Genomic DNA, 22,986 nt, shown 5'->3' with positions numbered 1-22,986 from the left:
AAGGAGCTGTTTGTGGACTATAGGAAAAGGACGGCCAAACAGGCCCCCATTAACATTGACGGGGCTGAAGTGGAGCAGGTCGAGAGTTTCAGGTTACTTGGTGTCCACATCACCAACAAACTATCATAGTCCAAATACACCAGGACAGTTGTGAAGAGGGCATGACAACACCTTTTCCCCCTCAGGAAATCGCTTTATATAATCTTGACCGTTGTTTTTTCTAAGGCTAAGCAAACAAGGGGTAGCATATGCTTTTTGCCCCTCTCTATAAGGATTAGGCCTATATCCTCACATACCCCCTCAATTTGAGCCCTGCTTTTAAACATAAGACATCTCTACAGAAATGTATAGCCTAAGGATTGCATGGTGACAGTGATTCTGTTAAACCGTTAAACTAGGAACTCAGGGGGAAAAATGAGGTCAGAGAAAGATGCCAAGGTTTCTAAATTGTAATTCCGAGTTGGATGACCGGTCCCCCTAAAAGAAATCCCAGTCTGAGCATGTTTTTTCAGAGTTCACAATTGTCTTGAACGCACTGAAGTTGGAAGTCAGAGATTGCCGAGTTCCGAGATGCTTTGAATGCGCCACTAGAGACCTAGGCTACCTCTTATTTCTGAATAGGGCTACCTCCAGCAAAGAAGCCCTTGTGTCTGTATTGATGTGAGAAATAGGCATATCTACACAGAAATCAAATCAAATCAAAATGTATTTGTCACGTGCGCCGAATACAACAACCTTACAGTGAAATGCTTACTTACAGGCTCTAACCAATAGTGCAAAAAGGTATGAGGTGAACAATAAGTAAGTAAAGAAATAAAACAACAGTAAAAATACAGGCTATATACAGTAGCGAGGCTATAAAAGTGGCGAGGCTACATACAGACACCGGTTAGTCAGGCTGTTTGGATGTAGTATGTACATGTAGATATGGTTAAAGTGACTATGCCAACCTTACTTTGCTACCTGACAACTTTACGGTTTTTACTTTTTAGTTACCATTTATATTTTTAGTTTTTCCCTCACTCAACTTTTTCCCTCCGGACGCTTTATCTGGACATGGTTCATCAGGACCTCCAACAGCCGAAGCTAAGTAGTAACATTAACGTGATGCCTTCTAATTGCAGTCGCTGTACTCATAATATACAGGAGAACGATCGCCTTATAGCGAGGATATCTGTGCTGCAAGCCCAGCTTCAGACGCAATCGTTAGGCAAGGGTAATTTTAGTGTAGGAAAGGATGAAACAGCATCTGTGCCACCAGTAAGTACAGATAGTAACGTTAGTATAAATCCCCTCGTACTGGTTCCGCAGCCGGACAACTTTCCCATGGCTTCTGGAGGGAAATGCTGTAGGAATGCTCAACCGGTGTCTCTCATTCAGCCGACAGATACTTTCAACCAGTTTTCCACATTAAGCAGGGACAGAAACTTTCAACCGGTTTTCCACATTAAGCAGCGAGTCGGAGTCTGAGGCCGAGCCTTCTCTGGTCTCTACTCCTCCCGTTATGGGGTCTGAGACACCGAAGCCTCCCACCAATAGCTCTGGCAAAAACCCTAGTTATTAGAGACTACATTACCCTCAGTATTAGACTTTAAACAAATCATCCAGCGATCATTCATTGTTTACCAAGGGGCAGGGCTACCGACGTTAAGGCTAATCTGAAGATGGTGCTGGCTAAAGCTAAAACTGGCGAGTATAGAGATATTGTTATCCATGTCGGCACCAACAATGTTAGGATGAAACAGTCAGAGGGCACCAAGCTCAACATTGCTTCAGCGTGTAAATCAGCTAGAAAGATGTGTCGGCATCGAGTAATTGTCTCTGGCCCCCTCCCAGTTAGGGGGAGTGATGAGCTCTACAGCAGTCTAACAACGCAATCGCTGGTTGAAAACTGTTTTCTGCCCCTCCCAAAAGATAGAATTTGTAGATAATTGGCCCCCTTTCTGGGACTCACGCACAAACAGGACCAAACCAGGCCTGCTGAGGAGTGACGGACTCCATCCTAGCTGGAGGGGTACTCTCATCTTATCTACCAACATAGACAGGGCTCTAACTCCTCTAGCTCCACAATGAAATAGGGTGCAGGCCAGGCAGCAGGCTGTTAGCCAGCCTGCCAGTTTAGTGGAGTCTGCCACGAGCACAGTCAGTGTAGTCAGCTCAGCTATCCCCATTGAGACCGTGTCTGTGCCTCGACCTAGGTTGGACAAAACTAAACATGGCGGTGTTCGCGTTAGCAATCTCACTAGAATAAAGACCTCCTCCATTCCTGCCATTATTGAAAGAGATCGTGGTACCTTACATCTCAAAATAGGGCTACTTAATGTTAGATCCCTCACTTCAAAGGCAGTTATAGCCAATGAACTAATCACTGATCATAATCTTGATGTGATTGGCCTGACTGAAACATGGCTTAAGCCTGATGAATTTACTGTGTTAAATGAGGCCTCGCCTCCTGGTTACATAAGTGACCATATCCCCCGTGCATCCCGCAAAGGTGGAGGTGTTGCTAACATTTACGATAGCATCATCAATTTACAACAAAAAACATTACGTTTTCGTCTTTTGAGATTCTAGTCATGAAATCTATGCAGCCTACTCAATGACTTTTTATAGCTACTGTTTACAGGCCTCCTGGGCCATATACAGCGTTCCTCACTGAGTTCCCTGAATTCCTATCGGACCTTGTAGTCATAGCAGATAATATTCTAATTTGTGATTTTAATATTCACATGGAAAAGTCCACAGACCCACTCCAAAAGGCTTTCGGAGCCATCATTGACTCAGTGGGTTTTGTCCAACATGTCCACAAATGGTTGTTTTGTTCGATAAAGTCCTTCTTTATATCCTAAAAAAGTCTGTTTTGTTGGCACGCTTGACTCAGTAATCCACCGGTTTCCCTCGTTCAAAATGCATACAAATGAATCTTGTAAGTTACCATTGAAATTCTTCCAAACAAGTCAAACAACGTTCCTAATTAATCCTCAGGTACCCTAATATGTAAATAAACGATACAATTTAAGACTAAGAATAGTATATTCATTACCGGAGATAAATAACCAAGTGCGCGGCCTCACCGGAACGCGCTACAAACACTACAGCCAAAATGGAGCCAATTACAAAAACTACAAATTCTAGCTCATTTTTCAAAAAACAAGCCTGAAACTCTTTCTAAAGACTGTTGACATCTAGTGGAAGCCCTAGGAACTGCAATCTGGGCGGTATTACTTTTATATTCCCATTGACAGCCATAGTAATCAGGGGTGATGGATTGTCCTCGGGTTCTCGCCTGCCAAATCAGTTCTGTTATACTCACAGACATTATTTTAACCGTTTTGGAAACTTTAGAGTGTTTTCTATCCAATACTACCAATTATATGCATATCCTAGCTTCTTACTCAGGCAGTTTACTTTGGGCACCTCATTCATCCAAACTGCACCAAGGGTTAACATAATGTGTGTTGTCTCTTCGTGTGCAGGTATGTCTTTTATTTTATCAGAATTATGTTCTGTATCATTTTACTTGTATGGTGTGCTGTTGTGCATTGAATGTGTGCACTCAGCACCTGTTATTTCCTTTTGGCGCTCTTTTGCCTGACTTTCGGCTAGCAAGGTGCCTGAGAGCTAGGACTGCGCCAAGGGTTAACATAATGTGTGTTGTCTCTTTGTGTGCAGGGCAAATGAAAATAATTCCACTAGCAGACCTTCAGTTGTGGCAGCATCCTAATTAAAAGTACACAACGCAGAACGAACCACGCTACATCTACATGACATGTACGTGTCTCCTGACATGAACATGTCGGCAATTTGAAGACTTAGAAAAAAACAAGGAAGACCTTAGGGGACTTCGTGAAGGGTATCTGTAGCTTCGGGAGGCTTAATTCGGGCACTTATCACCCCCCATACAAACGAATCGGGAGGACGTGGTACGTCCTTTACATATGTAATTTACTCACTGATCCATATGTTTGTATTATGATACAAACACTGCTAGCACAGATAGAACAGTTAGTTATAAAAAATATTTGCTGATAAAATGAGTTGAGGTTGCAACATCGGGTCACATGACCTCCAACTGGTTGGTTTTTGTGGTGCTGGCGCTCCGGTGTGTGGGAGTCAGAGAATCTACTCCAGTCGGGCATGGATTACAAACGCAGGGGTATATAGCCAGCCATTTTGCAAATACGTTTTTACCATAATAATAGACAATACCTGTTTTAAACATGGGGCAGTGTGGTATCACCTCATCAAAGACGGTGCTGGTTTTTCTGAACTTAATTTTTTGGGTAAGTCAAAACGACATCTTGTCGTTTGGGAATGAATGCGCAACATCCCTTCCTCAACCATAATACGCAGCAAATTTGCAAGCAACCTGCTAGCCATTCAAGGCAACCTCGGCCCATGTTTGTCTATTTGTAGCATCAATATAGCTAGCTAACGTTACTGTTTGAGAATTTGGGCTATTATAATTCAATGTTCTTGCAGTCATGTTGTTGCTGCCCCTTTTAGATGTAACTAATTGTCTGAACATTTCCTTTGCTTCTCTGTTTTATTTCTGGTCTGGTTGCTTTGGCTACTGCGGCTAGAGGGAGTTAAATGCATGGCTTTTGTGCCCCATTTCTCCCAGGACGAAAGCCACTGCCTGCCCTGCAGTCTACCCCATTGAACCTTTTTAAAATGCCACTTCTCATACAATACTAGCCTGGTAGCCACCAGACAGTGCACCACTATCAAACAGGTAATATCTAACAATTCCACAACAAAACCAAACACACAGAATCTAGTAAAGGAATGGGATAAGAGTATATACAGTTGAGGTTGGAAGTTTACATACACATTAGCCAAATACATCACAATCCCTGGGAATTTTTACTAGGATTAAATGCCAGTTTTAGGTCAGTTGGGATCACCACTTTATTTTAAGAATGTCAAATGTCAGAATAATAGAGTGATTTATTTTTATATCTTTCATCACATTCCCAGTGGTTCAGAAGTTTACATACACTAAATTAGTATTTGGTAACATTGCCTTTAAATTGTTTAACTTGGGTGAAACGTTTCGGGTAGCCTTCCACAAGCTTCCCACAATAAGTTGGGTGAATTTTGGCCTATTCCTCCTGACAGAGCTGGTGTAAAGGAGTCAGGTTTGTAGGCCTCCTTGCTCGCACGCGCCTTTTCAGTTCTGCCCACAAATTTTCTATAGGACTGAGGTCAGGGCTTTGTGATGGCCACTCCAATACCTTGACTTTGTTGTCCTTAAGCCATTTTGCCACAACTTTGGAAGAATGCTTGGGGTCATTATCCATTTGGAAGACCCATTTGCGACCAAGCTTTAACTTCCTGACTGATGTCTTGAGATGTTGCTTCAATATATCCACATAATTTTCCTACCTCATGATGCCATCTATTTTGTGAAGTGCACCAGTCCCTCCTGCAGCAAAGCACCCCCACAACATGATGCTGCCACCTGTGTGCTTCACGGTTAGGATGGTGGTCTTCGGCTTGCAAGCCACCCCGTTTATCCTCCAAACATAACGATGGTAGTTATGGCCGAACAGTTCTATTTTTGTTTCATCAGACCAGAGGACATTTCTCCAAAAAGTGTGCAGTTGCAAACCGTAGTCTGTATTTTTTTATGGTGGTTTTGGAGCAGTGGCTTCTTCCTTGCTGAGCGACCTTTCAGGTTATGTCGATATAGGACTCGTTTTACTGTGGTTATAGATACTTTTGTACCTGTTTCTTCCAGCATCTTCACAAAGTCCTTTGATGTTGTTCTGGGATTGATTTGCACTTTTTTGCACCAAAGTACGTTCATCTCTAGGAGACAACGTGTCTTCTTCCTGAGCGGTATGACGGCTGCGTGATCCCATGGTGTTTATACTTGAATACTATTGTTTGTACAGATGAACGTGGTACCTTCAGGCGTTTGGAAATTGCTCACAAGGTTGAACCAGACTTGTGGAGGTCTACAATTTTATTTTCTGAGGTCTTGGCTGAATTGTTTTTTATTTTTCCCATGATGTCAAGCAAAGAGGCACTGAGTTTGAAGGTAGGCCTTGAAATACATCCACAGGTACATCTCAAATTGATTCAAATGATGTCAGTTAGCTGATCAGAAGTTTCTAAAGCCATGACATCATTTTCTGGAATTTTCCAAGCTGTTTAAAGGCACAGTCAACTTAGTGTATGTTAATTTCTGACCCACTGGAATTGTGATACAGTGAAATCTGTTTGAACAATTGTTGGAAATATTACTTGTCATGCACAAAGTAGATGTCCTAACCGACTTGCCAAAACTATAGTTTGTTAACAAGAACTTTGGAGTGGTTGTAAAACGAGCTTGAACCTTTTGCGTGTAGGGGGCAGTATTTTTGTTTTTGGCTAAAAAATGTACCCATTTGAAACTGCCTATTTCTCAGCCCCAGAAACTGGAATATGCATATCATTCTCAGATTAGGATAGAGAACACTAAAGTTTCCAAAACTGTCAAAATATTGTCTGTAAGTATAACAGAACTGATATTGCAGGCGAAACCCTGAGGAAAATCTAATCAGAAAGTGCCTCTTATTTTGAAACCCTTCTGTTCCTATGCATGTCTGTCCTCCATTTAAAGGGATATCAACCAGATTCCTTTTTCTCTGTTTTCCCTAAGGTGTCAACAGTCTTTAGACATAGTTTCAGGCTTTTAGTTTGAAAAATGAGCTTGAAAGATCACATTGCGTAAGTGGATAGGTGGGGGCTCTCAGTGAGTTTTTGCGCTACAGAGTAAAGCCTCCATTGTTCCTCCCGCTGTTATTGAAAAACCTACACACTCGGTTGATATATTATCGAATATATATTTTAAAAACTACCTGAGGAATGATTATAAAAAACGTTTGACATTTTTCTGTGGACATTATGAAGACTATTTGGAATTTCCGTCTGCGTTGTCGTGACCGCTCTTTCCTGTGGATTTCTGAACATAACGCGACAAACAAATGGAGGTATTTTGGGTATAAAAATAATCTTTATGGAACAAAGGAAGATTTGTTGTGTAACTGGGAGTCTCGTGAGTGAAAACATCCGAAGATCATCAAAGGTAAATGGTTAATTTGATTGCTTTTCTGATTTTGGTGACCAAGCTTCCTGATGCTATCGATAAACTTACACAAACGCTTGGATTGCTTTCGCTGTGAAGCATAATTTCAAAATCTGAGACGACAGGTGGATTAACAAAAGGCTAAGCTGTGTTTTGCAATATTGCACTTGTGATTTCATGAATATGAATATTTTTTAGTAATATTATTTGACTGTGGCGCTATGCTATTCAGCGGTTGCTGACAAATGATCCCGCATCAGGGATGGGTAGCGTCAAGAAGTTAATGAATCCAACCTAAGTGTATGTAAACTTCCGACTTCAACTTTAAGTATAAAATATATGGATGAGCAGTGACCGAGCAGCTAAGATGCAATAGATAGTAAAGAATAGATACAATTTACATAATATACATATGAGATGAGTAATGCGTGTGTAGACATTTATTAAAGTAACTAGTGTTCCATTTATTAAAATGGCCAATGATATCAAGTCTGTAGGTGGGCAGCTGCCGATCTGTGCTAGTGGTGGCTGTTTTAATCTGATGGCTTTGAGATTGAAAAACAGCTTCTATCTCTGTCCCAGCTTTGTGCCTTCAGCACACTGTCTGTGCGTGGACCATTTCAGTTGTCGGTGATATGTACACCGAGGAACTTTAAAACTTTCCACCTTCTCCACTGCTGTCCTGTGGATAGGGGGGTGCTCCCTTTGCTATTTCCTGAGGTCCACGATCATCTCTTTTCTTTTCCTGACATTGAGTGAGAGGTTATTTTTCTGACACCACACTCCGAGGGCCCTCACCTCCCCCCTGTTGGCTGTCTCGTCGTTTTTGGTTATCAAGCCTACCGCTGTTGTGTCGTCTGCAAACGTGATGATTGAGTTGGAGGCGTGCATGGTCACGCAGTTGTGGGTGAACAGGGAGTACAGAAGGGGGCTGAGAACTCACCCTTGTGGGGCCCCAGTGTTGAGGTTCAGCGGAGTGGAGATGTTGTTTCCTACCTTCACCACCTGGGGGTGGCCCGTCAGGAAGTCCAGGACCCAGTTGCACAGAGGAGGGTCGAGATCTAGGGTCTCAAACTTAATGATGAGTTTGGAGGGTACTCTGGTGTTGAATGCTGAGCTGTAGTGAACAGCATTCTTACATTGGTCTTCCTCTTGTCCAGATGGGATAGGGCAGTGTGCAGTGTGATGGCGATTGCATTGTATGTTGACCTATTGGGTCGGTAAAAATACAATTTGAAGTGGGTCTAGGGTGACAGGTAGGGTGGAGGTGATATGATCCTTGACTAGTCTCTTAAAGCACTTCATGATGACAGAAGTGAGTGCTACGGGTCGATAGTCATTTAGTTCAATTACCTTAGCTTTCTTGGGAACAGGAACAATGGTGGCCATCTTGAAGCATGTGGGGACAGCAGGCTGGGATAGGGATTAGAGGTCGACCGATTAATCGGCATGGCTGATTAATTAGGCCCGATTTTTAAAGTTTTGATAACAGTCGGTAGTCTACCTTTTTGGATGCCGATTACATTGCAATCCACGATGAAACTGCGTGGCAGGCCTACCACCTGTTACGTGAGTGAGCCTGCCACGCGAGTGCAGCGTCAAAAGGAGCCAAGGTAAGTTGCTAGCTAGCATTAAACTTATCTTATAAAAAACAATCAATCAATCTTCACATAATCACTAGATAACTACACATGGTTGATGATATTACTAGGTTAACTAGGTTGTCCTGCGTTGCATATAATCAATGCGGTGCCTGTTAATTTATCATCGAATCGCAGCCTACTTCAACTTCGCCAAACGGGTGATGATTTAACGAAAACACATTGTGCTTTTTTTCAGCAATCTTTGCACAAATGTACCTAACCATAGACATGAATGCCTTTCTTAAAATCAATACCCAGAAGTATATATTTTTATACCTGCATATTTAGTTAATTTATTTTAACGTTAGCAGGCAATATTAACTAGGGAAATTTTGTCACTGCTCTTGCGTTCAGTGCAAGCAGAGTCAGGGTATATGCAATAGCTTGGGCCACCTGGCTCGTTGTGAACTAATTTGCCAGAAGTTTACATAATTATAACATAACATTGAAGGTGGTGCAATGTAACAGCAAGATTTAGACTTTGGGTTGCCACCTGTTTTTATAAAATACGTAACAGTTCCGTAATTCACTGAAAGAATAAACGTTTTGTTTTTTGAAATTATAGTTTCTGGATTTGACTAATGAACAAAGGCTTGTATTTCTGTGTGTTTATTACATTTATAATTAAGTATATTATTTGATAGAGCAGTCTGACTGAGCGGTGGTAGGCAGCAGCAGGCTCGTAAGCATTCATTCAAACAGCACCTCACTGCGTTTGCCAGCAGCTCTTAGCAATGCTTGAAGCACAGCGCTGTTTATGACTTCATGCCTATCAACTCCCGAGATTAGGCTGGCAATACTAAAATGCCTATTAAAAACATCCAGTAGTCAGGTATATGAAATACAAATGGTATAGAGATAGTCAACGCGTCAAAATTCCTATAATAACTACATCCTAAAACTTCCTAACTGGGAATATTGAACCAGGAATTTAAACGTTAGCTTTTTTACATGGCACATATTGCACTTTTACTTTCATCTCCAACACTGTTTTTGCATTATTTAAACATGTTTTATTATTTATTTGAGACTAAATAGGTTATTTATGTATTATATTAAGTTAAAATTAGTGTTCATTGTTCATTCAGTATTGTTGTAATTGTCATAGATTAAAATCGGCTGATTTCTATAATATGTATCTGCTTTTTTTTTGGTCCTCCAATAAACGGTATCAGCGTTGAAAAATAATAATCGGTCGACCTCTAATAGGGATTGATTGAATGTCCATAAACACCAGCCAGCTGGTCTATGCATGCTCTGAGGATGCAGCTAGAGATGCCGTCTGGGCCATCAGCCTTGCAATGGTTAACACATTTTAAATGTTTTACTCACGTCGGTCACGGAGAAGGAATCCTTTTTGTAATCCTTGATTGTCTATAGACCCTGCCACATACGTATTGTGTTTGAGCCGTTGAATTGCGACTCCACTTTCTCTATACTGACATTTACATGCTGACCAAACCAGACACATCACGTGCGCAAGCGTCGCAAAATACAATTAGAAATCCATGTTATTCAATTATTGCACCCAGAACTCCTTTCTATTTTTGACGCAGATCGCGCTGCAAGTCCTGCCTCTCCTATCTCCTCATTGGTTTATAGAAGCAAGTACCCACGTGCCATCTCCTCATTGGTTATACCCATGTGGGTGATTGAAAGATTAAATGTTTTGCTGGTTGTTGTGGTTATACTATGAAAGTGTAGATGCCAATCACCGTATAAGTTCAAATATGAAAAAGCCTGGAAGGAGGAGAGATGACTAGAAACGATTTGGTTGGCCGTTTTATGTGTGGATTAATTGTCGGAGTAGAGGGCCTTGTGCATTTCAGGTAAAATAACAACTCAATGTTTATCCCAGGACAAATTAGCTAGCAACAGCAGGCTAGCTAAATAGGACAAATTAGCTAGCAAGCTAACTAGCTAAATTGCCATACATGTTTAATGCTTTTCGACCTGTCCTCAAATTAATGTCATTGGTTCAGAGTTTGTTTTGATATTTTAACCTGCGTGTCATGATCACGTTTTGGAGTAGGGGGACAAAATAAATGTATGCACGATAGCACACGATGGCGCACGCTCGCAGCCGGTTTGGGTTCCGTGTTAGCTTATTTGATTGCCTTACGGAGGGAATAACTACACTGTTCGGCCATATTTCCAGTTACCACCGCATTTAATCATGGCAAGGCATGTGCTTTCAGTTTTGCTCGAAAGCTGCCATCAGTCCACGGTTTCTGGTTAGGGAAGGTTTTAATTGTCACAGTGGGTACAACATCTCCTATACACTTACTTCTAAACTCGCTCACAGGATCAGCGTTTACGTCAATGTTATTATCTGAGGCTACCCGGGAACATATCCCCAGTCCATGTGATCGAAGCAATCTTGAAGCGTGGAATCCGATTGGTTAGACCAGCGTTGGATTGACCTAAGCACGGGTGCTTCCTGTTTTAGTTTCTGCCTATAGGGGGGGAGCAACAAGATGGAGTCATGGTCAGATTTGCCAAAAGTAGTGCTGTGGAGGGTCTTGTATGCATCGCGGAAGTTAGAGTAGCAATGGTCGAGCGTGTTACTCGCTCGTGTATAGCAATCGATATGCTGATAGAATTTAGGTAGCCTTGTTCACAAATTAGCTTTGTTAAAATCCCCAGCTGCAATAAATACAGCCTCAGGATTAGAGGTTGACCGATTAATCGGAATGGCCGATTTCAAGTTTTCATAACAATCGGAAATCGGTATTTTTGGGCACCGATTTAAAAAAATAAAAATAAAAAATAAAAACTTTATTTAATCTTTATTTAACTAGGCAAGTCAGTTAAGAACACATTCTTATTTTCAATGATGGCCTAGAAACGGTGGGTTAACTGCCTCGTTCAGGGGCAGAACGACAGATTTTCTCCTAGTCAGCTCGGGGGGATCCAATCTTGCAACCTTACAGTTAACTAGTCCAACGCAATAACGACCTGCCTCTCTCTCGTTGCACTCCACAAGGAGACTGCCTGTTACGCAAATGCAGAAAGCCAAGGTAAGTTGCTAGCTAGCATTAAACTTATCTTATAAAAAACAATCAGTCATAATTACTAGTTAACTACACATGGTTGATATTACTAGATATTATCTAGTGTGTCCTGCGTTGCATATAATCTGACTGAGCGGTGGTAGGCAGAAGCTGGCACGTAAACATTCATTCGAACAGCACTCTTGTGTGTTTTGTCAGCAGCTTTTCGTTGTGCGTCAAGCATTGCGCTGTTTGACTTCAAGCCTATCAACTCCCGAGATGAGGCTGGTGTAACCGAAGTGAAATGGCTGGCTAGTTAGCGCGCTAATAGCGTTTCAAACTTCACTCGCTCTGAGCCTTGGGGTGGTTGTTTCCCTTGCTCTGCGTGGGTAACGTTGCTTGGATGTGGTGGCTCTTGTCGTTGTGTTGCTGGTTCGAGCCCAGGGAGGAGCGAGGAGAGGGACGGAAGCTATACTGTTACACTGGCAATACTAAAGTGACTATAAGAACATCCAATAGTCAACGGTTAATTAAATACAAATGGTATAGAGGGAAATAGTCCTATAATTCCTATAATAACTACAACCTAAAACTTCTTACCTGGGGATATTGAAGACTCATGTTAAAAGGAACCACCAGCTTTCTCATGTTCTGAGCAAGGAACTTAAACATTAGCTTCCCTACATAGCACATATTGCACTTTTACGTTTTTCTCCAACACTTTGTTTTTGCATTATTTAAACCAAATTGAACATGTTTCATTATTTACTTGAGGCTAAATTGATTTTATTTATGTATTATATTAAGTTAAAATAAGTGTTCATTCAGTATTGTTGTAATTGTCATTATTACAAATACATTAAAAAAATAAAATAAAAATCGTCCGATTAATCTATCGGCTTTTTTGGGCCTCCAATAAGCGGCATCGGTATCGGTGTTGAAAAATCATAATCGGTCGACCTCTACTCAGGATATATGGTTTCCAGTTTGCATGAAGTCCAGTGAAGTTCCTTGATAGACGTCTTGGTATCCTCTTGCGAGGGGATATACTTGGCTGTGACGATGACAGAGGAGAGTTCTTGGGAGATAATACCGTCAAAGAATTCTAGGTCAGGTGAACAAAAGGACTTGAGTTCCTGTATGTTGCTACAATTACACCATGAGTCGTTAATCCTGACACATACACCCCCACCCTTCTTCATACCGGAGAGATCTTTATTCTTGTCGGCGCGATGCACTGAATATCCTGTTGGCTGTATGGACTCCGACAGCATGTCCCTAGCTAGCCATGTCTCCATGAAACAGAGTATGTTACAATCCCGGATATCTCTTTAGAAATCAACTCTTGCCCTGATTTCATCTACTTTGTTAACTAGGGACTGGACATTAGAGAGTAATATGCTTGGAAGTGGTGGATGGTGTGCGCACATCCAAAGCCTCACTAGAAGACTGTTCCAGCACCCTCTCCTTGGGCGGCGTTGTTTTTGATCGGCCTCTGGAATCAGTTCAAATGCTCTGGGAGGTACAGACAAAGGATCCGCTTTGGGAAAGTCGTATTCCTGGTTGTAGTGCTGGTAAGTTGATGTCTCTCGGATATCCAATAGTTCTTCCCGTTTGTATGTAATAACACTTAAGGTTTTCTGGGCTAACGATGTAAGAAATGCATAAAAAATAATATACTGTACAGTTTCCTAAGGACTAGAAGCGAAGCTGCCATCTTGCTTGAGTTATTATAATGCAAATGGGATGGTTGTAATAGTTATGCATTTGTCAGACATACACCTTTCAGGCCATCCGTAGCCCGCTCAAGATTGGTCTCAGATACTTTTATAGGCCTAGTTTAGTCCATTCATATACACAAACTATTGATTTATTTAACTAGGCAAGTCAGTTAAGAACAAATTATTCTTTACAATGACGGCCTACGACAGCCAGACCCGGACAACGCTTGGCCAATTATTCGCCGCCCTATGTGACTCCCAATCACGGCCGGTTGTGATACAGCCTGGATTCGAACCAGGGTGTCTGTAGTGACACCTCTAGCACTGAGATGCAGTGCCTTAGACCGCTGTGCCACTCAGGAGATACCTTTAGCACAGGTGTTTAAACTGAGTCAGGGTCTCAACTTACAAGTTCAAATAGTACACAAGGTGCAATTTAGAAATGTAGTTGTCCATCAGCAGTTTCTCTCTGTCAGTCAATTATCCCCAGTCAGCTAACATTTTTTAGATTGCTAAGTTAGTTTAGTGTACAGCTATCTAAACTTGTAACTATGGTCTAAATACTGATTTTTGTTAGTCAGTCTCAGATTTCATATAAAAAAACTGCAAAAATACCTATAAACCTTATGCCAATGTGTAGAATTGCAGAAAATTTGCTGTAAAACAGCAAATTGCCCCATGGCAAAATGTGTACAAATGCAGCAAAGAATTTTCTTTAAAACTGCAACACTTTCTCTACACCATGGCAAAATGTGTAGTATTGCACGAAACCAACAGCATTTCTCTCCACTGTCAAGAGGGGGGGGCACTAAAAGGTTTACTCTCAATGTGGAGGGGTTGTGGATGTGAGTACTCAGACCTGTGAGCATCTGAGGCCCCTCATGATGAGTTGCCCATCCCTGCTTTATTCATGAAGGTGTCTTCTGGGGGAGTTTTGTTAAGAGCTCTGATGCACTTTCTGAATGTTATCACGCATTGCTTGCGGTACAGTTTTAGAAACGTAAGGACCAATTTTTCATCAGTGAGAAATTATTTTCAAAAAACCAAAGGTTAAACACACCTTTTTTTGGGGTTAGTGTTCACACACGGCCATATCTACACGTTACAGCGCTTGTTTTACAGAAGATAAAGGTGATCACTAGTGAGCTCAAACACCTGTGTGTAAGCGAACTGGGAAGTAAGTGTAGTTTGTCGGCTGGAGGCACACAGCCGTATGTGCAAACCTGCTAAGATAAGTATATATTTTTTATTTGAACGATTATTTCTTGCTTATATACATATACATGTTTCTAAACCTGTATCACAAGCGATGATTGACTTTTCTAAACATTAAGCGGTGCTTGTAGCAGAGAACCCTTAGGATAAGGCAGAATGCCCTGTTAATGCCTTGGGTTTTCATATCCTCTCAGGGACCATCAGACTCAGAGGCTGTACTCATTCAAACATTTTATTTCGTGTTTTTGTGGTATTAATACTATTTCTCTCTCCCCACCCATCATACAGGCAGCAGCAGGGATTTTGTGCTATGTTGGAGCCTACGTGTTCATCACGTATGATGACTACGACCACTTCTTTGAAGATGTGTACACCCTTATCCCTGCTGTGACCATAATTGCAGTAGGAGGCCTCCTTTTCATCATTGGTCTTATTGGATGTTGTGCCACAATACGAGAAAGCCGCTATGGGCTTGCAGCGGTCAGTGAATGTTTTCTTAGCACCTACTACTACAGCGTTCAACCTGGGCTCAGATATCATATCCCTCTGTGTTCCTGTTGTCCAGATGACTGATTACTAAATGCTTACCCAGTTCAGGCTACAGAGATAAGAGTTCATATTGTTTTGTATTATGTTGGATAATCCTTCATTACAGTTTATTGATTTAAATGTGCCTCTTATGAATGCCAAGCACCCATTTTATTTTCAGGAGTTTCTTCTATGTTTAATTATTCCTCTTCTCCCCACAGTTTGTCGTCCTTCTCCTGCTGGTGTTTGTGACGGAAGTGCTTGTGGTGGTTTTTGGTTATATTTATAGGTCAAAGGTGTGTAAAACCCTATTCTCATGGGACTAGTTTTACTGGGAGAGATGGGGTTCTGTAATTATGTGTACGAGCACAAATCACCATATCCATTATTTAAGTCCCCCATCCGACTCTGCCATGTTGGTAATTTTTACATAGCATGAGAGTAATAATTCCTTAAACCTACTGTTTTTCAACTAACTCCAAGGTCCTCTGAAAATACTAGTCACGTGCGAATTGACATCCCTGTGTTTTGAGAGAAATGTCTTGAGTTTGACAGGTGTTGCTCGTGGTTTGAGCAAGAAAACAATAACTGATTAGATAAATTGATGCTTAAAACAAAATTCTGCGCATTGCCGATATATTTAGGACCTACTGTATCAACTTTCACAGTGAATGCTTTTGTTTATATGTTTTGTGCCAAAGTATTGAACATCACCAAATGTCTCAGTAAAAAAAATATTGCTCCTATTTAATGCAACCCTTGCTGTTAATAGATGACAAAGCAGCATTATAACTGAGCAAACTTTTGGCAATGACAAGGTCACTTTCTCATCCATAGCCTAAAAGCGCATCTCAAGTGTGTGCTGTTTAGCTCCCATCTGCAGGCTGTGGGGCATTTATGATGTCTACTGCAGATCTATAAAGTAATGATTATGATCACACTTCCTCAATTTAAATATTGTGGGGACACTTATACCAAAAAATATTTGGTAGCCAAGCTCTAGTTATCAGTGTAGCCTGTTATCACCTGGACATGTTGGCATATCTTCAAGCCTAGATTAAAAACCTCCAGAATTAAAGAATTACAGGCATCTGTTTGGAAAAAAACAAATCCTGTCCGATTCTTCCTCTGGAATAACGGATATTCTAGAGTAATAATTACATAACCAACATTCTCTAGTAAAACTAATTCCATGTGAATAGGGCTTAAGTAAAGTACATATAAATCAAGCTTACAGTGCGTTTGTGCAATAAAGATATGTTCCCAATGGGGAAAGAAAATTCTACCAGCCACAATATTACAGCTATGGCTGCTTTGTGTGTCTACCTTCTTGCCCTTTGTGCTGTTGTCTGTGCCCAATAATGTTTGTACCTTGTTTTGTGCTGCTACCATGTTGTATTGCTACCTTGCTGTGTTGCTGCCTTGCTATGTTGTTGTCCTAGGTTTCTCTTTATGTTGTGTTCTCTCTCTTGTTGTGATGTGTGTTTTGTCCTATATTGTATTTTATTTTATTTGATCCCAGGCTCCTGTCCCCACAGGAGGCCTTTTGCCTTTTGGTAGGCCTTCATTGTAAATAAGAATTTGTTCTTAACTGACTTACCTAGTTAAAGGTTAAATACAAAAAAATTTAAAAAATTTTTAAAAAAAATTCTCCATGGAAAACATGGTAGCCACTGTCTTTTTCTATTTAGACATGTTTGGAGATTTATTTTCCCTTGACAGGAAAAGTGCTATCCAAAGTAAAGTGATTGGATATAGTGATATTCATTAGAAAAGCATTGAGGTTGTGTAATATGGACCTATTAAGCACAGTTACCTGTTTGTTTACAGGTTGAAGATGAGGTCAATCACTCGATCCAGAAGGTGTACAATGAGTACAATGGCACCAACACAGATGCTCCGAGCCGTGCCATTGACTACGTGCAAAGACAGGTGTTGGCATGGAACTTGAGCAATTCATGTTTTGTGTAACAGTTTTAAAGTAATTTAAAGCTGTATTGAATTGACCTAGTATTGACCATCACCATTTGTCATGCCTGCAGCTCCACTGTTGTGGGATTCACAATTACTCCGACTGGAGGAACACGCGCTGGTTTAATGAGTCTCGAAACAACAGTATACCAGTGAGCTGCTGCAAACCTAACGTCAGCAACTGTACAGGCTCTCTAGCCCATCCTGGAGACCTCTATCCAGAGGTAAGAGATCCAAAACGTACCTATGCTTTTCTTGCATGCATAATATACAAATTGATTCTCTTACACAATGTATTGTTTGTGTGTCTCCAGGGTTGTGAAGCCCTTGTTGTGAAGAAACTAAAGGAGATTATTATGTATGTCATCTGGGCTGCACTGACATTCGCTGCAATTCAGGTAAAATAAAACTTCCATCAGCTCTCTTTCATTCAACTAATGGGGGGATGCTTGTGCCCATGGTAGCTTCTCAGCCAAGGCGGAGAAAATAGGATTCTGCTCTATTTTTCAAGCGGCGCCGGAGTTGTTGACCAATCACAGTAGAAAACGTTGCCTACATGGTGATACGTCAGCACGTACGTCCAACAGTAGGACCAGCTAATTTGCCCACTCCAGCTAGCTGGCTAACTATCAGTTTACAGAATCACATTTAACAAAAAAAACATTGTGTTTTGGCGCATTCGCATATTTCCATTAAATAATGCCTACTTTGTGAAGTGCGTGTGTGCAATAACTCAATTTGCCGTTGCTCGCCTTCTAAACGTTTTTTTTTTTTTTTTTTTTTTACTTCGGTAAAGTATACAAAACTTTAGCCACTCTGTTCGTAACAGATTCTAGTTTTGGGAACAGAAAACTGTATTGAGATCAAATGTTTAGTCGATGAGAAAATTTGCAGAATGTCGGCCAAAATCCATCTTCTCCCACTGCCGGCCACTGGGCTTCCTCTCACTACCATATTTGGTTGTGGAAACGCCATGCTTCACATGTATACATCCGGTGAAATATCTGTCTTATTGTTCTATTTGTGCTGTTGCCCTAGTGTGTGAAGGCACTAGCCGCTTTGACTAGAGGGACAAGTGGGATACTCTGCGGGGTACTCAGCTATTTTCCGCTGGCTATCTGAAAAGCACTTCTGGTATGAGTCATGAAATTATTCAGTATGGAGGCTGAGTGGGCCTGGGGTATGCCCATATTATGTTAACCCCTTTGCCACACTCCAGCAAGCCTCAAGGGACAGGGACAGGGCACAGATGGGACTGTTACATTTTTCATAGACGGGTTGGTTGTTTAGCAACAAAACTGACGCGTGCGCAACTATGGGGCAAATCAGACTGGGTTGGCTTAGATTGTTGTCAACGTGTAAACTATATTTAGTCTCCAATGATTATTAAATACATTTGCACAATGAGCACTTGTCTCTCAAATACATTGTTGCAATTGTCTGGTTAGCTAGCAAGCTAATTTTAGCCATAGACATGAAATCAGTCAACACCTCAAAACAAGACATGGTATCAAGAACAAGATGGAACTAGCTGAAATGAGTCACTTATGATTCCCCACATGGCAGTTTCTTGTCATTGTTGGTAGGCTATCTGGCCAACTAGAATCAAAACAACTAATGGACTTCTGTCCCGTTGAAGCATGCTCATCGTTTTCATGACATTGTCAGCTAACACATCAATAGGGACAGGGGAAAATCTAGGAATTCAAGGTGATCTCAAACTAGGCTAAATAGAGGCTTAAGACAAAATGGTGTACCCCAGCCAATTTATCTTGACTTGATAGATATATTAGTTTGATTTGTTAAAAATGTGCATAATTAGATTCTAGAGTCTGTGGGAAATTGAGTCGGTGGATTGAGACGGCATGTTATTTGCTAGATTGACCCCTTTTTCATTCCGTTCATTTGACTACAATGAGGGGGCAGCTACATGAGGGAGAGCTGCGTTAAAGCGCTGTCATTCATCACTTGATTTGTTTTTCTCATTGAAATTACTGAACATCAGAAGGTCATAGTCTACATTTAAATGGCTGTTTATCAATGTCCTGTAGTTTCTTCCTTTTATAATGTCACCTCTGCATTTCATCATTAGATTATCTTATTCTATGGGCTGGTGAGGCATCTGTGCATGTGCATCTGCTGGTTTGCAGTAATTCTAGAGGCTTTTGACCCAGATGCTTCTCTGTTTGCTGCTGATGTAGTCTTGTGTCCCTGCTCAGCCTTTCCTGGGAGACTAGTTAGCCTAGCGTCCAGGTCAGAGGTTGACAGGCGACCTCGTCAGGAAGGTATGGATGGATGACACTACAGTTCAACCCCTGCTGTTTTCCTCTGCTAGGTATTTGGGATGCTGTGTGCCTTTGTTGTGCTGTGCCGGAGGAGCCGTGACCCTGCCTATGAACTTCTCATGACGGGGGGAACCTACGCATAAGAAGGACCCTACACTCTCACACCACACCCCACACACACACCTAGGCTCGTGGCTTTGTCAGTGGAGAGTGGTTCACTGGCTTGCCCAAGTTCAGGTCTCTACTGTAAGCTGAAAATCTCCTCACACACAGAGTGGCTCATACTCCACAATGGTGAAGTGGGGAAAAACCTATTTATTTACATGCTATGTAAGTTGATGTTTTGTTTTAGGTGTCTTATTAAAAACGCTACAAGCCAAATTCTAAAATGGTGATTTAAACACGTTTTTTGTTTGTTTAATTTGTTGCTCTGACTACTTACCCCTTTGTTTGAGGTAGACAAGGATGTGAATGATGGACCTACTGTGTGGAATATGTGGACTGAATACTTTCCTCATGTCTGTTTGCACTGTGTATGGCCTTGGAATATTTTATAACTATTTAAATCTATCATGTAAATAACTGAGTTGAAGATTCCCTTGTATGAGGTTGCCTTGTGCTACTGCTTTGTTTGTGTCCAGATCTCACCCTTCACCAGCACCATTCTGTTTCTGATAAGAAGCAGTAGAACTATAGACCGTAGATTAATTACAGGCACTGGATCGACCCACCAGGAATGAGCAGTAACCAAAGTGCAGTCAATTAACTGATCTGCTTTGTAAGAATGTGGGCATTTGATTCAGTGCATAAAACAGGCTTATTTAGGAATAATCCACATGCACTGTTACTGAGCTTTTGTTGTACTTTGTGTGGAGTTGAGCACACTATGTAGGCCTAGTTATAAAATAGATTTTAGCCATGTACAGAAACGTAAGCCAGAGATGAATGTAAATAGAATGGGGTAAAACTAACAAGGAAATAAACTGTATATTCCATCCAGAATATTGTCTATTTTTATTTGTTTCTCTATCCCAAAAATATGCTCGAAGTTTCTCTGCACAAACAAGACTATAGCCATGCCTGGACATTAGAGCTGTGTGGTTTTCTCCACAAAGTTTAAACCATTTCTAACATGTAGCTAATGCCTCATGTTTCCTGGTCTAAGGGTTGATTTCTCTTCCAAGCCTTTATGCACTCTTGGTCAAGAGGGGCGTTCCGTCATGCTGACAAGCTCTCTGACCTCATTCAAGGCATGGCTACTTAATGTGCAAAGGATATCAAAAACTATCTCATTAGAAAACTAAAATCACATTCTTACCTTAACACATGCCTGGTTATTGGTCTGGTTATTGTCAGCCATTGCCAAGCTGATCTGACCCATTGTGATCCTCACAGGACAGTCACGACAGTCTTGAGTCACAAATGGACAGCTGCTTGTGGGGTTTTCAAAAATAAAGCCTATAAGGTTGAGCTATTCTGTAGAGGTCACATTGTGTTAGTAGGCCAAATTGTGACCCAAAGAAATATACAGAGCAAAAATATAAACGCAACATGTAAAGTGTTGGTTTCATGATCTGAAATAAAATATCCCAGAATTGTTCCATACGCACAATAAGCTTATTTCTCTCAAATTTTGTGTACAAATTTGGTAGGGAGCATTTCTCCTTTAATAAGATAATCCATCCACCTAACAGGTGTGGCATATCAAGAAGCTGATTAAACAGCATGATTATTACACAGATGCAACTTGTGCCGGGGTACAATAAAAGTCCAATCAAATTTGCAGTTTGGTCACACAACACGATGCCACAGATGTCTCAAGTTTTGACGGAGCATACAATTGGCATGCTGACTGTAGTAATGTCCACCAGAGCTATTGCCAGATAATTTAATGTTAATTTCTCTACCATAAGCCACTTCCAAGTCGTTTTAGAGAATTTGGCAGCACGTCCAACCGGCCCCACAACTGCAGACCACATGTAACCACGCCAGTCCAGGACCTCCACATCTGGCTTTGTCACCTGCAGGATCGTCTGAGACCAGCCACCCAGACAGCTGATGAAACAAGTATTTATGTCCGTAATAAAGCCCTTTTGTGGGTGAAAAACTCATTCTGATTGGCTCCCAGACCCACCCATAGCTGCGCCCCTACCCAGTCATGAAATCCATAGATTAGGGCCTAATGAATTTATTTCAATTGGCTGATTTCCTTATATGAACTGTAAAATCATTGAAATTGTTGCATGTTGCATGTTTAATTTAGTCCAGTATACATAATAGAGCATAGATTACTCGTGTGAGTGTAACCTCTGAAATACACATCTTTTTACACATAATCAAAGGATTGGTATTTCAGAGAAAATGATAGGTATTTTATAAAAAATGGAGTCAGTCAAACAAGCCTGGCTAACCTTTGCAAAGAAAACTGACATCTTAATTTGCTAGTTATTGCGGTCATCATTCCAACATTTCTAAATATTTATGTAAACATGGCCAAAGCTAGATTCCTTTACTTCATAAATACATTTAAAATGGTCAAAGTCTAATAGTATCCCTAATGGCCTAAACTCACCAAAGGCGAGCTTGCAAGATTTATTTTAGAATGCATTGTAATGACCCAACTGAAGCCGGACGGGCAGGTTGGCCACTTTGATGCCTCGCTCAATTAAAACGTGTCTCTATTTTTGCGATTTATCGCTGGTGCTGTAGTCACACAAAACAATAAAAATGTCATTATTCACTTTTATTTAATCTCATCTGATTTGGAAGAGGTAGAGTTGAGGCTTTACCATAGGCTACATGCTAAATTAGACCAATTCTTCCACTTATGGAAACAACAGCGCTATCAGCAAAGATGATTGGAGATATGGACTATCCTGCTAGCATACAGTCAGTGCTCTGCTTGTCCGGTCCTTTCCTCCCGCCTCCCTTTGCTTGCTCTGCCTGCCTGCTTCTGGTGAATTTTTCGCTTAAAGGGATACTTCAGGATTTTGACAATGAGGCCTTTTATCTACTTCTCCAGAGTCAGATGAACCAGTGGATACCATTTTTATGTCTCTGTGTCTAGTATGAAGGAAGTTAGAGGTAGTTTCGCGAGCCAATGCTAATTTGCGTTACCCATAGACTTCCAGTCATTGCGCTATCTGCTAGCATTCTAGTAGAAGGAGATATTAGAAATATTCATCTCAGCCAGGGGCATCAAACCAATTTTGCCCCAGGGGCTGCATTCGGTCTTCAACGAGGTCCTGTGAGCCCTGACAATTGATTATACTTCATCACTGGCAAAATTGGCAAAAAATACTCTATCCATCGGTTTTGGTATTTTCAATGCTCCTTAACTGGCTAGCTTTCATTTCTGTGATTTTTTTGTGTGCTGGACACAGACAAGAAACTCTATGACCACCACCGTCTCCCCATTATAATTTCTACTCAGTTTCAATTTAGTTTGAGTATTTTTTAAAAGTTTATCGAGTTTGTTTTCCAGCCACCAAAATATACATTTCTAAAAAATAAAATACATGTTTAAAAAAAAAACTCAAGACCAACTAGGGACCG

The 22,986-nt window shown here is 41.1% G+C and overlaps 1 protein-coding gene across 1 annotated transcript; it reads left to right on the top strand.

Annotated features, from left to right (window-relative positions):
• The first annotated feature begins 3,988 nt into the window (after window positions 1–3,988).
• LOC112252407 (tetraspanin-3) lies at window positions 3,989–20,433 on the top strand. Its single transcript, XM_024423599.2, has 7 exons — window positions 3,989–4,283; window positions 14,936–15,127; window positions 15,397–15,471; window positions 17,006–17,107; window positions 17,218–17,370; window positions 17,461–17,544; window positions 19,482–20,433. The coding sequence occupies exons 1-7, from the start codon at window positions 4,221–4,223 to the stop codon at window positions 19,572–19,574; spliced, it is 762 nt and encodes a 253-aa protein (XP_024279367.1). The 5' UTR covers window positions 3,989–4,220; the 3' UTR covers window positions 19,575–20,433.
• The last annotated feature ends 2,553 nt before the right edge of the window (window positions 20,434–22,986 follow it).

The sequence above is a fragment of the Oncorhynchus tshawytscha genome, linkage group LG06, assembly GCF_018296145.1.
Source record: "Oncorhynchus tshawytscha isolate Ot180627B linkage group LG06, Otsh_v2.0, whole genome shotgun sequence".
NCBI classification, from domain to species: domain Eukaryota; kingdom Metazoa; phylum Chordata; class Actinopteri; order Salmoniformes; family Salmonidae; genus Oncorhynchus; species Oncorhynchus tshawytscha.
This window is presented reverse-complemented; position numbering and strand designations above follow the sequence as displayed.

Bases quoted from the DNA above. Each gene is read 5' to 3' on its own strand.
- LOC112252407 (XM_024423599.2), top strand. From the start codon at position 4,221: ATGGGGCAGTGTGGTATCACCTCATCAAAGACGGTGCTGGTTTTTCTG. The intron at 15,472-17,005 runs GTGTGTAAAACC...GTTTGTTTACAG, and splicing joins GTTATATTTATAGGTCAAAG to GTTGAAGATGAGGTCAATCA. The intron at 17,108-17,217 runs GTGTTGGCATGG...TCATGCCTGCAG, and splicing joins TTGACTACGTGCAAAGACAG to CTCCACTGTTGTGGGATTCA.